This window comes from Thermobia domestica, chromosome 8 (assembly GCF_964235325.1).
Source record: "Thermobia domestica chromosome 8, izTheDome1.hap1.1, whole genome shotgun sequence".
Lineage (NCBI taxonomy): Eukaryota > Metazoa > Arthropoda > Insecta > Zygentoma > Lepismatidae > Thermobia > Thermobia domestica.
In genome coordinates, this window is record NC_137461.1 from 193,720,365 (window position 1) to 193,736,597 (window position 16,233).

General features: G+C 36.7%; 2 protein-coding genes across 2 annotated transcripts in view; both read left to right on the plus strand.

Annotated features, from left to right (window-relative positions):
• LOC145693401 (ATP-binding cassette subfamily C member 4-like) overlaps nucleotides 1–8,621 on the plus strand; it is a 28,621-nt gene extending 20,000 nt beyond the window's left edge. The window contains exon 5 of the mRNA XM_081769369.1: nucleotides 8,443–8,621. Coding sequence (XP_081625495.1) covers nucleotides 8,443–8,505 — 63 coding nt within the window. The 3' untranslated portion in view covers nucleotides 8,506–8,621. The remainder of the gene's footprint in view (nucleotides 1–8,442) is intronic.
• A 3,987-nt stretch (nucleotides 8,622–12,608) lies between these two features.
• LOC145692405 (protein CFDP2-like) lies at nucleotides 12,609–13,271 on the plus strand. Its single transcript, XM_081767711.1, has one exon. The coding sequence runs from the start codon at nucleotides 12,609–12,611 to the stop codon at nucleotides 13,269–13,271; it is 663 nt and encodes a 220-aa protein (XP_081623837.1).
• The last annotated feature ends 2,962 nt before the right edge of the window (nucleotides 13,272–16,233 follow it).

Sequence of the window (16,233 nt, forward strand, 5' to 3'; positions counted from 1 at the left end):
TCATTATTTATGCCCGTTATCAGCTAACATTTTGGAAAATATTACAGTTGCGGAGCCTTTTTTGTTTTTCAGATAATGCAAAACCCATTTTACAGTTGGGATCCATTCCTGGTTAGACCTACAACTTACTTTGAAAATTCACTTTCCTATCCTTTCGGAAGTCTTTAGATCCTCCAAATGTATATTGTTCTTTAAATGTCTCTGCTTACATATATTTCATTAAATAATCAGAAATAAACCTCGCAGAGGAACTAGAAGGTAAAAAAGTCTTATTATATATAAAAAGTATTTCTTAAACCGTGTTTTCATGCAAGGTTTATTTTCCGAACTGCTATTACTGTTTATCTAGTGACAAAACTTCATTTAAAGTAAGTTCATATGTTATCGAAGTTCTCAAACTTCAGCCCAAAGAGAAGACAGAAAACTTCCTATTACTAGTACAGAAATACCTTGCATATTTCGATTAACTTGTTCCAAGACACTATTCCCACTATGAAATACTGTGTTGTTCGAGAGGCATTATTGTAATGTTTCTTTTAAAATTTAAATTTTACATTTTTTGTTGTATAATAAAAATTCAAGTTCTAGAGTAGACAGAGAAACAAATTTTAAACTGTTGTACTGTAATTCTGTGAGTGCTAATCTGTGTACGTGGTAATTCAGTATTTGTGAAAGCATGACAAAAGCATACATCATTTTTGTGATAAACAATGGTTAAAAAACTATTTTTTAAATAAGTAAGAGTTATTACAAGCACTCATAAGAAAGAAAAATTAAGCACAACTATTGAACAAGACACACATTTTGATAACCTTGTATTTGTAACTATTGATAGTCTAAAAATTAAATGGTGACTGTTTATGGGATTAGGTTTCAGAGAGGCTATTGAATAAAATGTCAGGTTTAAAATTTTTGAAATTATATCATACGTAGTGAAATATTATCAAATAGCATTTGGAAGTTGTGAAATGTAATCATTGAAAAAATGTATATTTAAAAACTGCAGTTTTAGTGTAGACAGAAAAACAAATTTAAAAACTTTTGTAATTCCGTGAGTTCTTATCTGTCTACGTCAGATTTCAGTATTTATGAAAGCATTCCAAGTATCAGAACAAAAACGGTAAGAGATATCGAGATGCAGTTTTCTGTAATCGATTCAAGGTCTCAAGGATAGATTCTATCTCATTCGTTAACTCTCTACTCTATCTCCTCTGTTGAAGCTATATTCAAACCTGAAGTGGTTAACATTATCCATTTCTGGTTTCAACGTTTATCGCCATACAATAAACATGGTAATAGGTAGCGAGATGCTTTTTTGTCAACAATTCAGCGTTTCAAAACAACATACCATGACTATCCACAACACTCTACCAAAACCAGAAGTGGTTCAAATTTACTACTATTCCCGGTTTCAATACTAATTTATGTACAACAAAATTGATGAAAGATTTCTAGAAGTGGCTTTTCGCAATTAATTCAGTGTCCCAAGAATAGGTTCCTCTTTTTCCCTTAGCCCTTAATTCAAACCTGGTTTCAACCTTTACCGCCATAGAACAAAAATAATAAGAGAAAGTGAATAATGGCTTTTTGATATTGAATTTGTATAGTTTGGAAGTCTTAGCTTCACACTGTAAAACGATATTCTCTTGTATGATAAACAGTGATTAAAAATTAAACGTTCTTTTAAAAATGAAAAACAAACTAACTACAAATGTTCAGAACAAAATGTCAATACAATAATGATCAAGAGTACATATTTTGATAACCTTGTTTCTGTAAAAATTAAAAGTATAAAAAAGCAAATATTGTTCTTGCACGGGATTGGGTTCCGGAGAGACTGTTAGATGTGTCTCTGTCTGAATTTGACCTATCTTGTTTTACTGTTTTATTATAGCTGTCATTCAGAGTATTCATCTTGTTCAGTTTCTAAAGGTTGTAAAATTGGTCTGTTAAAAATGCAAAGAAAACAAATTTCTGGGCACTTTATGCCTCTTAATTGTGTGATATGCCATAAATTTAAATTTGTTTTTCTTTTACCTGTTATATTTGATAAGACAATGATATTTCCTTATCTAGCTCCTAATTTACGTGATAAGTATGTAGTTTTGTTTTGTCTCATTTTGATGTAATCAAGTATTTCATTGAGTTTTGTCTTCCTTTATAATTACGCGTTCACCTCCAAATATGTTTATATAAATAATTAATTATCGTCATGTTACAATGAATTTATATTGAAATCGTTTATCACAAAGTATTAAGATTACAAAGAAGTTAAACAACACTAAATAATAAACTTCTAAAAGGAATTTCTTCAGTTATAAATGAAAAATGGCGTTTTTCTGTTTTACATTCCATTGCTTTGCCCTGTATGCTAAAAGATTAATGAAAGAGAATTATTATAAAAGTACTTGGTGGAATGAGAATGTGAAAGGAAACCGTACTATCACAAGTCAATGCTCGATTGGACTTATACATTATTTCTATTTATATGTGCATTACATGCTATTTATTACTTTTATTTGGTTATTTTGTAAACAAATAAACTACCAAAATATTGCTTATTCGTAAATATATGTAACTCGTTCTTCACACGAAGATAATACATTTCATTTTGGGATAAATTTGGATTTAATCGGCATCGGAAGTGTCACTGTTCGTCTCAGCGACCTCAAAAACTATGGACTCTACACTATTAATTCTACACGGTCATTGTACCGTGGACCGAATATATATCTCCACGGTCATTTTCAATCAATCATATATATTCAGCTCTGTAACTTGGGGGAGGATATATATATATATATATATATATATATATATATATATATACACAGTGGAGGATCCAAGGGGTCTATAGAGGTTATAGTCCCCCCCCCTTGACGCTCAGGTTTACACTGGATAAAATGAGCTTCAATCCTGCTTTACACTGGATAAAACGGCAAACTATGGTTTAGCCCCTCCCTTGATAATATCCTGGATCCGCCACTGTATATATATATATATATATATATATATATATATATATATATATATATATCCTCCCCCAAGTTACAGAGCTGAATTTGGATTTAAACGCCATCAGAAGTGTCATTGTTCATCTCAGCGATCCCGAAAACTAATAATTCGACACTAATATCGGTCATTTTCGATCATTTTTTAAATATCTCTCCCTCCCCAAGTTGCAACGTCAAAATGAGATGATAAAACCCATCCCAGGCCCGAACCTCATCTATGATGAAAATTTGATCGAGATCGGTCGTGTGCTTTAAGAAGCATGAAGTCACAAACATAGTGACTTTCAATTTTATATATAGATAATAAGAACCGTGTTAGACCAAAACCCACGTTATTCAAGATATTTTTGTCTTCCTAACCATATATACACAGGCCACGAAATTTACTTACACAATATACTAATATCTCATTTACCTATACAAACAAATTTCACTGTAGAGGAGGAAAGAAAAGTTTGCAGTTATTACTTGATTTTTATAAACTGTGAACATGAAAGCATTAATGAGGACTTTCTATTTCAAAGAACACGAATGTATCATTTACGAGGTGCCAATATACATAAAAGAGACCTAAAGGAAGAGAGAGTAGAGGAAAGGGAAAATTGAAATGTAATCTTAGCGTCCCATGATTTGGCAAGGGAGGAATTTTACTTGTCACTTTTGCACTGTCGGCACAAAATTTGGTATAAGGGCTTTCATACAAAATAGAGCATCTCATATACTTATTCGGATTTCGGAAATTTTATCTCGCAGGAAGAAAGAGGAATTGTTTTCTATCAGTTATGTTTCATCTAGCTCCTCGAATGAAATTTATGAACCGTCAGATAAAACTATACGAAATTTGGTATCTTAGATCTTACATTTCGATGAATAGGAACCGATCATTTACTTGAACCAATTCAATATCGGAGAAAGAGAAGGGTAGAAGTTAAAAAATAGTGACAGTAAATTACAGACGAATTGGCTGATTTTGCGTAACAATTTTCATGAAATGAAGCAAGTTTTCCGATTTCTGACACGAGGGAGCGTTTTGCTAGGTTTCGAATTAAGAGGAAGCTATTTAAGACCGAAATTAAATTCATGACGGCGAGAACGGAAGCGGCTACCGATTTTTCTAAGTATTTCCATCGAATAAAATGAATCTACCGTTTTCAGATGCGAGAGAACGAATGGGAATTTTTGGGGAAATAATTTAGATACGAAAATTATTTAAATGTAGTAAACTTTTCTTTAGAGTTGATAAAAATCATTTATGGTCTACTGCAGCCCTGGCCACGGCGAGCAGATAGTGGAAAATCTCCTCGTGAACGCTCACGAGCATTCTACGAGCAAATACCATTGTTCGTGCTTCGTGAATCTTCGGGTTTTGTCCTTAGAGGAGCGGAAGTGTTGTCAACCTTGGCGGTAATCACTAGCTTACCAAATAAAAAAAAAGTATGTATGGTAACTGATTGCCATTTAGTGTATAGTGTTTTTTACAATGTGGTAACCGTTAACTATAGACAACACAAACTGGTAACAGCAATCAAATGATAAACTATGTACGTTCCTTTTCTTCTTTTTTCTTTCCTTTTGTTAAAGAAGGATGTGGTGGAACCAAACCATCGCTTACATTTATAAAAATTTGCCAGTTTGCCCAATGGAAAACCAGTTTTCAATATATATATATTATCAAGTTCTTAATCCGAGTGTGGGTATGTTGTTTCGCTTTTTAGGAAAAGAGATAATCTGTTGATACGAAAAAAAATACTGTAGCACTTGTTTGTAATTATCTAAGTATTATCTCCAGAAAATTAGCTTATGCATGTATGTGTGTACGAATAGGCTTAGCAAGGGGTTGGTTGTGGAGATTAGAAGCCACTATTACACTATCAATAGGAAGAATAGTATTTCTTACTCCACTTTTAAAGTGGGGCCGCGGTGGCTCAGTGGTAGAACGTTCACATCTGGTGCTTGGGGTCCCGGGTTCGATCCCAGCCCCCGCCAAGTGAACTTTGCGGTGGACAAACACCGTATGCGTGGGTTTTCTCGGGGTTTTCCCATTTCCTCCCACTTTCTTCATTCTATCATTTCATTCATTACTCATCATCACCGTCTCCTTTAGCCTAACCGGTATAACCGTGGGACGTAAAACCCAAAGATTTCATTTCATTTTTTCCACTTTTAATGTTACTTTGATCGCAAAGAATCAAACAAAATATTAAGAGAGCCAAAGAGATTTTCCATTTTTAAGAGTGACCATTAGTGGGTACCATTAGTTTTTTTTTTTTTTTTTAACAAGGAGTGTCTTTTTAATAAGGAAAAATATATTGTCCCTGGCTGGTTGCTTGCCGGTGGCTTGTTAAAAGTGAAAAAGAATGTTAAATCATATCAACGACTGAAGCTACATGCTTGTCTTTCTTCGATAGTTACTGACTGGTTTTGAAAGTCACGATGTTGTAGGCCTACTGTAATAGCGTAAACTTGGAAGGGAACGTTCCAACTGAATGATACGAACAATTATTCCCAATGTCTTGAACATGAAACGTGGATTGCACGGATAACGCTTAAAGTGGGCTGAACTGCACTGGGATTTCCTTCCGGCAAATTAGTGTTTGGTCGGAACTCAGTTCTTCTGTGTAATTGTCTCTTAACAACATTTGAACATTTCTTTTAGATAATAATATCTAACTAACTCTATGGCCTATGGAACCCGAAGGTTCAATGCGGCGGTTACAACATATTTCCACTAACTTCTGTCCTTAGCCAACTGGATCCAGTTTCTACTCTGTACTCTTATTTCTGAAAGATCCATCTTAATATTGTCTTCCCATCTACGTCTAGGTCTTCCTAGTGGTCTTCTTCCAATTGGGTTTTCAGTTAAAATTATGAAAGCATTTCTAATTTCTTCCATTCTGGCTACACGGAATGGCCACCTGAGCCTTCTACACTTAATGACCCTAACAATGTTAAGTGAGCGGTATAAACTATGCAATTCCTCGTTATGAATTTCCTCAAATCCCCATTTTCATCCGTCTTTGGTCCGAATACTACTACTACTACTACTACTACTACTATTATTAATAATAATAATAATAATAATAATAATAATAATAATTATTATTATTATTATTATTATTATAATTATAATTATAATTATAATACGCATTATTATTATTATTATTATTATTATTATTATTATTATTATTATTATTATTATTATTATTATTATTATTATTATTATTATTATTATTATTATTTTCAACCTCCCGTCGTTCTGCTATCAATCTAGCAACGAAAGGCGTTCACAACTTAGCAAACGTGAAGCGAGTGACAAGTTACAGACCAAGTGCTAATGTAATGCAATGTCACGAATTGTGTAAGCAAGCTAAAAAAAGGCCTGAAACAATTCGTTTCCGATTTTTGCAGTCGTTTTTACGTCTGTAAGCTGACATGTTTAATATTCGTTTCTTTCTTTCTTTCTTTCTTTTTCATTTGTTAGTTACTTCAACGCTAACTGTAACCTCTATCATGCGTCTTCCTAGATCAAAAAACGTACCAATTTTATTTCCTGCAGTGTTTTCGCGTCACTGCTTTCGAAATGGGGAGGGGGAGAGCACACCTGCACATTTCACGCTTGCGTCTGCTCAATGCTTCAACATCGTGCAAATTTGTGACCAGGCTTGGCCGTAGGTTTTTTACCATCATGTGTGGTTGGCAACACTTATCGGATGCAGTGGAAGGGGCGGAGCTACCAACACCTGTGCTCACCTGTTCTTATCTTCGCTCGTTGTCGCTCACGCTTCGGCTCCGGGAGCCAATTCATGGGCAGGCCTGGTCTACTGTTTTAAAATTAACTCCATGGATAGAACTGTGATTTTTTCTAGTTTTATTTTTCTGTAGGATGTGGTGTCTATTGTTTCAAGAAAGCTATATCGTGAAATGGAATCTATCTTTCTTTCCTGAAGCAATATCGCGATTTAAAAATGTGTTGACTATAGGGAAAGTGATTTAAGTATGGATTCGTGAGAATTTAATTCGGGGAAGGGTAACGTATTGCCTAATGGGTTTTATTTAATTGTGTGAGTATAATATTGTCTGGAAAATTGTTGTTTATCCACATCTCCCAGAATGCTGCTTTGAAAGTCAAACATTATAATCGTCTGTTAGAAAGGCTTGGAATATTGTGATAGTAAATGTTTAGGTAACCACTAGAATATTCACTATTTCCAATGGCAGAACGGTCAAGGATTGATTCCAATATTACCTGAGAAGAGATCATTTTTCACTATATAAGGTACGAATTGTCACCTTTCTAGAATCCTTCGAAAACCTGAACTTCAAGTTTTCTAATTAATTTGTCTTTTGAACTTGCGAAAAAAATTCTCATGTGTATAGGTTGCTATATATTATTTTGTCTTTTGGACTTACGAAAAAAATTCTCATGTGTATAGGTTGCTATATAATATTTTGTCTTTTGGACTTACGAAAAAATTTCTCATGTGTATAGGTTGCTATATAATATTTTGTCTTTTGGACTTACGAAAAGATTTCTCATGTGTATAGGTTGCTATATAATATTTTGTCTTTTGGACCTACGAAAAAATTTCTCATGTGTATAGGTTGCTATATAATATTTTGTCTTTTGGACTTACGAAAAAAATTCTCATATGTATAGGTTGCTATATAATATTGTAGAAGTTTTTCATAACGATAGTCCACTCATATACTGATACAATTGATACTACTTGTCCTTTTTGACAGCTCGCTGCGCGCACGTGATGCTCAATGCTGCGGTGCCAGCTTTTGCGTCGGATATTGAAACACGAAATTATTTACTGCATGTAAACCCCAGTATTATAAAATTAAATGACAGAAAAGAGAACTAAAAAGAATGCTCTCAATACCCAGCAGGTCTACTACTCAAGTTAACATTTGACTATAACAATGTGCATTTGTTTATATTCAAATTGACAACATGCTAAAAGAGTGGAATGTTTACCATTACAGCGCGAGAGAAATGAGCAACTATAATTGGCTGAACTTGTGTTGCCATAGAAACAGTTCTTCTTATTTGATTGTTATGACTACGTGTAGGAAGGAAAAACAGAGGAAAGCAAGTGTCAGAAAGGACAAGTTGTATCAAACGGACTGTAGTTAGTAATTAATTTGTTTACAGTGCACTTACTGATCTTAAGAATCATGCACAAATATAAACATCAACAATAACTAAAACAATTACATAACAAACAAAGGAATTACTGGTGTTGTAAATATTCTCGAACACGTTGCATAGATGCCATATAATTTGAGTTGAAGATTTGCTTTATCATTTTGTTTTCATCTTATATAACAAGAAGCTTAGTGTGTTCGTAAACAGGTAATATAAAATACAAAGGTTATTTTTAACCAAGAATCATTGATAATAAATATTGAATTGTTTTTACAGGCTTACTTGGCAAGTGATGCTGTACGGGGAATACCGAAGAAGTTCCATCTAACCGATATATGAATGTTAACATATAATGCCTTTGTTTGTTTCCTCTATTGTTAACAAGAGCAATAGTTCATTAGAACCTTTGTAATATTAACTTCCAACTAAAATGATTTGATGAAAAAAAGCTAAATTGTCAATGTTTGTGACAGCAAATAAAACCCACGTATTAAAATGTAACTTTTAAATGTAAGACGTTATTTATAGAAAACAAAACCTGATGTCAAATGAGATATTGTAAAATGTTGCATTGTCTTTCTAATATACATGTGCATTAATTATATAAATAAAATATTGTATCCCATCTAAAAGTTATTTTACGATTCATGTATTTTTAAGTATCATTGTATTATACATAAGACGATAGAAATAAGCATTTTATTCCCTGCAATGTAAATGTTTTTTAATTTTTTTTGTTAGGTCGGTAATATACAAGATTTCTTATTTTATGTTTTCCCTCTTTTTGCCTCAAAAATACGAAGCATCGTGAAACAAGCAGTGAATCTCAAGAAAGTTTTCATTGCTTAGTACACCGCTCCTCAAAACTTAAGCAACTTGAAGAAAGTGGCAGAAAATAAAACGACACCATCACTGCACCAAGTATAATGAACAAACCGACGGTCCAGATGCACAAGGCAACACAAGTGAAGACGAACAATACAGTTAGGATGTACAGAGTGACCAAAAAGTTCAGCACAACAATACCTCAACAGGTGAAACTGGATTGAGCGAGGACATAGGCAGTCAATATGGCGTGTGATCACCACGAACAGCTATACAGGCACGACATCTGGCCTCCATGCTGCAAATTAGAGTGTTGATCAAGTCTTGCGGCAGATGTTGCCACTCCTCGAGGAGAGCTGTTCCCAGGTCTGGGAGAGTGCGTGGTGGTGGACTGTGCTGCGCTATTCGCCGTCCAAGAGCATCCCACACATGCTCGATGGGATTTAAGTCCAGCGAATATGCAGGTTATGCAATACGCGTAATGTCTTCGCTCTCCAGATAGTCGGAAACAAGATGTGCACGGTGTGGGCGGGCATTGTCATCCATGAACAGGAAGTCTGGGACAAATGCTCCGCGGAAATTTCGCACATGTGTATTCAGAATTTCATCCCGGTACCGTTGTGCTGTCAAAGTGCCATGTTGCACAATATGGAGGTCCATTTTCCCATTCAGCATAATTCCACCCCACACCATAATGGAACCACCGCCATAGACGGCCGTTCAGCAATGAAGTTTGGATGATAGCGTGTTTCTGGCTTTCTCCACACTAAAGTCCGACCAGAATCAGACGACAAACTGAATCTCGACTCATCGGAGAACATGACACGCGCACACTGGTGTTCCCCCATGCAACATGTTCCTGACACCATGTGTAACGCGCACGTTTGTGCTCCACTTTCAATGGCGCACACAGCACAGGCCTTCCTGCATACAGTCCTGCTCTGTTGAGCCGACGACGAACAGTTTCACGACTCACGCGTTGTTCTGTAGTCTGTAACAACTCATTGGCCAGTTGAGAGCGTGACTCTTGACGGTTACGTTTGGCAGAAATTGTGAGAAATTCGTCATCGACGGCCGACGTCTTCTTCGGACGGCCTCCTGCATGGCGTCTACTGACTTCACCTCCATTTTGGAAGCGACTCCACAACCTTGACAAAACGCTTTTGTTCACGTTGAATTCCTGCGCCACTTCCACTTGTGATCGACCCAATTCCAACCGCCCAATTATTCGCCTGCGGTCAAAGTGACTCAAATGTCGTCTATCAGTCATTGCAAGGTGTGTACCCCACACAAGAACCACTAACCCAATGCTTGGAGCCTCGGACACTACTGGGCTGTGGTGTACGCCTCATGGCATAATTTGTTCACCGCGCTTGCAACGGTGCTGCTTATGCGATAGAACGTGTGCTCGCCTTGCCTGTGTGTCTCTGACGCGTCTCTGTGTATGTGCATACCACTAACCAGTGCTGAATGGGCCCCACACGTCGCTTATACCACGTACTCTCGGGTTGCTTAAGTTTTGTGGAGCAGTGTAGTTAGACACAAAGGGCTTTAAGCATAGTCGTTTTGACTCGTAAGTAGTCCCATACTAAAGAGTTCGACTTACATATGTTTCCTGCAGTAGTCAGTCTTTTAGTATGACGCTAATCATACGTCAAAACGACTCTGCATAAGACCTAAAAAGTTTAGAATTAGACACAATAGGCCATATTCAGAGTCGTTCTTAGGTGTATTAACGTCATACTAAGGATTTGACTACCGTATCATTCAATCATTAGTCAACGTCTTAATATGATGTTAATCACACGTAATAAAACTATGAATAACAGCATTTGCACACGTCCCCGGCAATGTCGGCCCCGTCACCGACAATGCCGGAACCGGAACCGGCCCTGCTTTGCACATGCGGCCGGAAAAACCTGTACCGGCTCCGGCAATGTCGGTGTCGGCGCTGCTTTGCACACACATCCCGGTAATGCCTGTGCCGAGAAGTAGTTTGAGTTTGAACGTGAAGGAGAGAACATAAGTCCAGCAATAAACAAACGATATCTCACTCAGTCCACAATCGTTCTAAGGAACAGAGTACATGAATATTTTGGAACAGAGTACGTGGCCAGACTAGACACAGAGTACATGAATATTTTTATTATGATCTGTAGGGTAAAGCAGCATGCAACCACAAGACTGGAAATTTCCTTGTTCTGTCTGTGCTTTTTCAAAAATGAAATGAAATCTTTAAGTTTTACGTCCCACGATTATGCCGGTTAGGCTAAAGGAGACGGTGATGATGAGAAATGAATGAAATGGTGTAATGAAGGAAGTGGGAGGAAACGGGTGAACCCCGAGAAAACCCACAAGCACGGTGTTTATCCACCACAAAGTCCATACGGCGCAAGCTGGGATCGAACCAGGGACCCTAAGCACCGAAAGTGAGCGCTCTACCACTGAGCCACCACGAAATTACTTTGTACCGAGTTTATATTTCAATAACTATGGTCATACTAAATGTTTACTAATGCACTTTCACAAATGTTTTCCTTATATATCTAGCTATTATATGTTTAGAAACAGTGTTTTAAACAGTGGCGGGGCCAAGGAAGGGCCTGGGGGCCAGGCCCCCTTGCTTAAATTCTTGCCCCCTCCCACACAGACTGCTACTGAAGGAGATATCAGGAGTTTGTGGGGCTGGTCTACAAATATTCCATTTAATAAGTCCAGTCAGTGCATACCCACTTATATCATAGATTTATATTTGTTCTTTGTCAAAATATGCCTTTCTGAGAAAATTAAGCATTAAGCATTTCTGAGAAAATTACATTGTAGGAATTATGCAGAACAGTAAATCAGTGGTGACCTAGATTTTCAACAGGATATACTAATTAATACCCCTCCTTCAAATCTAATCTCAAAACTAACAATATTAATTTAGCATTGACTACAGGATAGAAGTGTTGAGTTACTTTAACTACATTTGAATTTATTTTAAGGCTTTGAAACATCCATGGCTCAGGGGATGGAAATGAGTTAATAGGGCGATAAAAATTTCCATAGTGATACCGAGGAAGAATCTTGGTAAACTCTTCAGTCGAAATATTTACCCATGAGGGATCGATCACACCATCTTCCGAATCTTAAGCTGATGTTCTACCGCTACCGAGAACGCCCATCAGATATGTGGGTACCGGGAGAATCTGGGGCAAACCAACCCAGTACTGCTGTCTTGTAGTTAGTAGAGAGATCTACAAAAGCTAAGGGAAGAAAAACCCTTACATAAAATCCCGGTCCTCCTGGTAGAAGGTTGGGTGTGATTCTAACAACTTCACCCTGGAAAAAATTAGTAATTAAGAAACAAACACATCAGCCTCGGAATGCGGATGGATGTTATAGAGATCAAAACAGGCATGGCAAAAAATGAGAAAGAAAAGAAAAGAAGAAGAAAACACGAAACAAGGACAAAGGATATAAACATAGCGACATGGAACGTCTGAACCATGTTGGAGACTGGCAAGATGCAGGAAGTAGCGAACGAAATGCTAAAATATAAAGTGGATATCTTAGGGCTATAGAAAATCAGGTGGCATGCGACAGGAAAAATAGAGAAACATGAGTATGTAATAATGTACAGCGGACCAGAGGAAAGAACAGGGCAACTAGGAACTGGCTTTATAATATCGAAGAAGATCAGGAGGAACATATTAACATTTGAACCAGTGAGTGACAGAATGGCCAAAATAGGAGTAAAAGGAATATTCAGAAATATAACCATTATCACAGCTTTTGCGCCGACGGAAGAAAAGGGAGAAGCAGAGAAAGATAGGTTTTACGAGAAACTGGAAGTGGAATGCAATAAAACTCAGGAGTACGACACATTAATAGTATTGGTCAACTTTAATGCCAAAGTAGGTAAAAATTTCTTGGAAAACGTGGCAGGGAAACATACACTGCACAATATAAGCAGGGACAATGGGATACTACCAGGGCAATTCGCAAGTAGAAGCCACTTACTAATTAAGAGTACAATGTTCCCACACAAAATCATTCATCTAGGCACGTGGAAGGTACCTGGTACAACGGAAACAAACCAAATTGAACACATTCTCATATCAGCAAGACGCACATCGTCGATAAATGTAAGAAGTTACAGAGGGCCAAACTGCGATTCTGACCACTACATGGTCAAAGCTAAATTACGGAAGAGGATTAGTCGAGTACAAGAAATCCAGCAACAAAATAAGAGAAAATGGGACACGGACAGGCTAAAAGATGAGAAGAAAACATAAGAATATCAGAAGGTAATAGGAAGCAAAATTCAAAGGAACTGGACGAAAAAGAGCAGGAAACAAGTATAGATGATGAATGGCAACGGTTAGAAAACATAATTAAAGAAGCAGCAGAAGAAGCCATAGGAGAGAAGAAAACGAATAGGAATCAAGAATGGTTTGATGAAGAAAGCAGGCAAATTATAGCAGAGAAAAATAAAACACGAAGGATGTTGCAAAAAGAAACACGAAATAACTACGAGAAGTACATCGAATTAAGGGAAAAAGCGAAGAAAGTTTGTAGAAGAAAGAGATGATAAAACAAGAGCTAGAGAAAATTAATCAACTAGAAAGCCAAAATGAAAGAAGGAAATACTACGAAGCTATTAAAAGAGTAAAGAAAGGATATAACAGAAGAACAATAAGATAGAAAAACAAAGAAGGGAAGTTTTAACAGGAGAAAAAGAAATTTTGGAAGATGGATGAAACATTTTGACGAACTACTGAAAGACGGACAGCCAGGGCCAGCTGAAAAACAGAAGAAGATCCAGATAGACAAAGTCACAGAAAATAGAAATACCAACGCTCCAAGAAGTCAGAGACACTATCTATAAAATGAAAAACAACAAGACACCAGGAGAGGACAACATACCGGCTGAACTCATAAAGCATGGAGGAGAGAGCTTAATAAAAACGAACCACAAGTTAATCCAAAGAATATGGGAAACCGAAGAGAGGGCAACTAAATGGAACACAAGAGTCATTTGCCCCATATTTAAGAGCGGCGATCAAACCGAATGCTCATACTATCGAGGGATAACGCTGCTTAATACAATGTATACAATACTGTCTAACACAATTAACAAAAGAATAAAACAGATTCTGGACAAGAAACTAGGAGAATACCGATGTTGATTTCGCACTAACAGAAACACCATAGACTAAATCTTTGTGCTGAGCTGAAAAATACTATAATCACAATATTGACCTTCAAATAGTATTTATAGACTTTAGACAAGCGTTCAATAGCGTAGACAGAACCGGTCTTATACAAGGAATGTCAGAAATGGAGATTCCAGACAAACTGATCAGACTCAACAAAGATGACTATGGAAAAATCGAATGTATAAATTAAGATAGAAAACAGGTTGCCAGACTTAGTTGAGATCAATAAAGGTGTAAAGCAGAGAGATGCGCTATCGACGATTTTGTTTTTGATCACCTTACATAAAGCTATAGAAAAAATTGACCAAAGAGGAACAATATTTCACAAAAGCAGTCAGATCTATGCCTATACGGACGACATAGCAATAATCACACGAACAAAGCAAAAATGACAGAAATATACCAAGAGCGAGAAAAAACTGCAGCAGAAATAGGCCTCAAAGTAAATAAAAGAAAGACCAAGTAGTATCTAGTAGTATCAAACGAGGAAAGTAAACTTAGGATAAAAGACGCAGAAATAGGGAACAAAACATTTGAAGGAATGAACACGTTCAAATATCTAGGAAGCATAATTAACAATGAAAACAGCGGTGAAAAGTGCATACAAGAGGAAAATACAGAAAGGAAATAAGGCATACTTCGCAAACGCCCGACTACTAAGAAGCAAGCTGATATCAAGGGTAAATAAAATGCAAATATACAAAACACTCATAAGACCAGTAGCCACCTACGGATGTGGAACATGGGTACTGACAAAGAAAGGGGGAAATGCATTAAAGATATTCAAGAGAAAAATATTGCGGCGGATATACAGACAGTGATGGATAAAGGAGAACGCGGTACTATCAGGAAACAGAGGACCTGATAAAAGGTGAAAATATTGTACGCCACATAAAAGCACAACGGTTAAGGTGGAGAGGACACATAGAAAGAATAGAAAGGGAAGCCATGCCAAAAAGGATACTCCAAGAAAAGTTATACGCAACGAGAAAACGAGGAAGACCAAAGAAAAGCTGGGATACAGACATAGATGATGATCTGAGAAAACTCAAAATAAAAGGATGGAAAGAGAAGATGAACAACCGAAGAAACTGGAGGCTGATTGTGGGAGAGGCCAAGGCTCACAAAGAGCTGTAGCGCCGGCTGGTAGGTAGCTAAGTAGGTAAACTCAAATGCATTGCTCAGTTTTAGAGCTCAAGGGTAAACGTAACCAAAAATAATTTAACTACGACCAGATCAAAACAAGAGGCTGCAACCGGGGCAGTTGCCCCGGACGCCAGAAAACTAATCTGTGTGTTTATTGGTGTAGATCTAGATGAATGGGGTTTTAATCGCAAACTTTGCCCTGGGTGTCAAATATCTAGTTTCATCACTGATTAGGCTACCATATTTTCAGAGTGTGAAATCGGGACATTTCTCTGAAATTGGTAATTTTCTTAAAGTGAAACTTAAGCTTCAAGAGCAAGGCTTCTATACCAAACAACTATTTATATTATTATTAGGTTTTAAATCAAATCTGCAACTTTTGATATTTATTTACTTCCATCATTCCATCCGGCAAATTAGTGTAATCTGTACAAGAGGGAATGTTTTCGCGCTGATAAAATTTGAGATGACTGCTGTCATGCTATAACTTTGAGCTTCGCCTTATCTCAAGTAAATGCAGACATATCGGAAGGTTTGATTCTTGTAGATACACTACTAGTTCAAACGCTGTCAAAGATGCAGTATGGAGAATATGACTCTCAACAAACAACATTCGAACAAATTTATCAATAATGTTTGGAGAATGCAAGAAAATGGTCTTGAAATTCCAGCGCCGGAAACAGATAGATTATAGGGATTCCTCGTGGAAACGAACTAGACATTCGCCATCAAAATATCACAAATTCATTTTGGATGAATCTCTTCCTTCATTGGAGGCAGAAAACGAATTTTCTGAAGACAATATATTAAGAGACATTTTTCTACCTACTATTGATAAGGCAATCACTGACCAGGGAACTGTACGAATGGGGCACTCGAGTTGCCGGACGAG

Excerpts from the sequence above, each read along its gene's own strand:
- LOC145692405 (XM_081767711.1), top strand. The coding sequence starts at position 12,609 with ATGTACAGCGGACCAGAGGAAAGAACAGGGCAACTAGGAACTGGCTTT.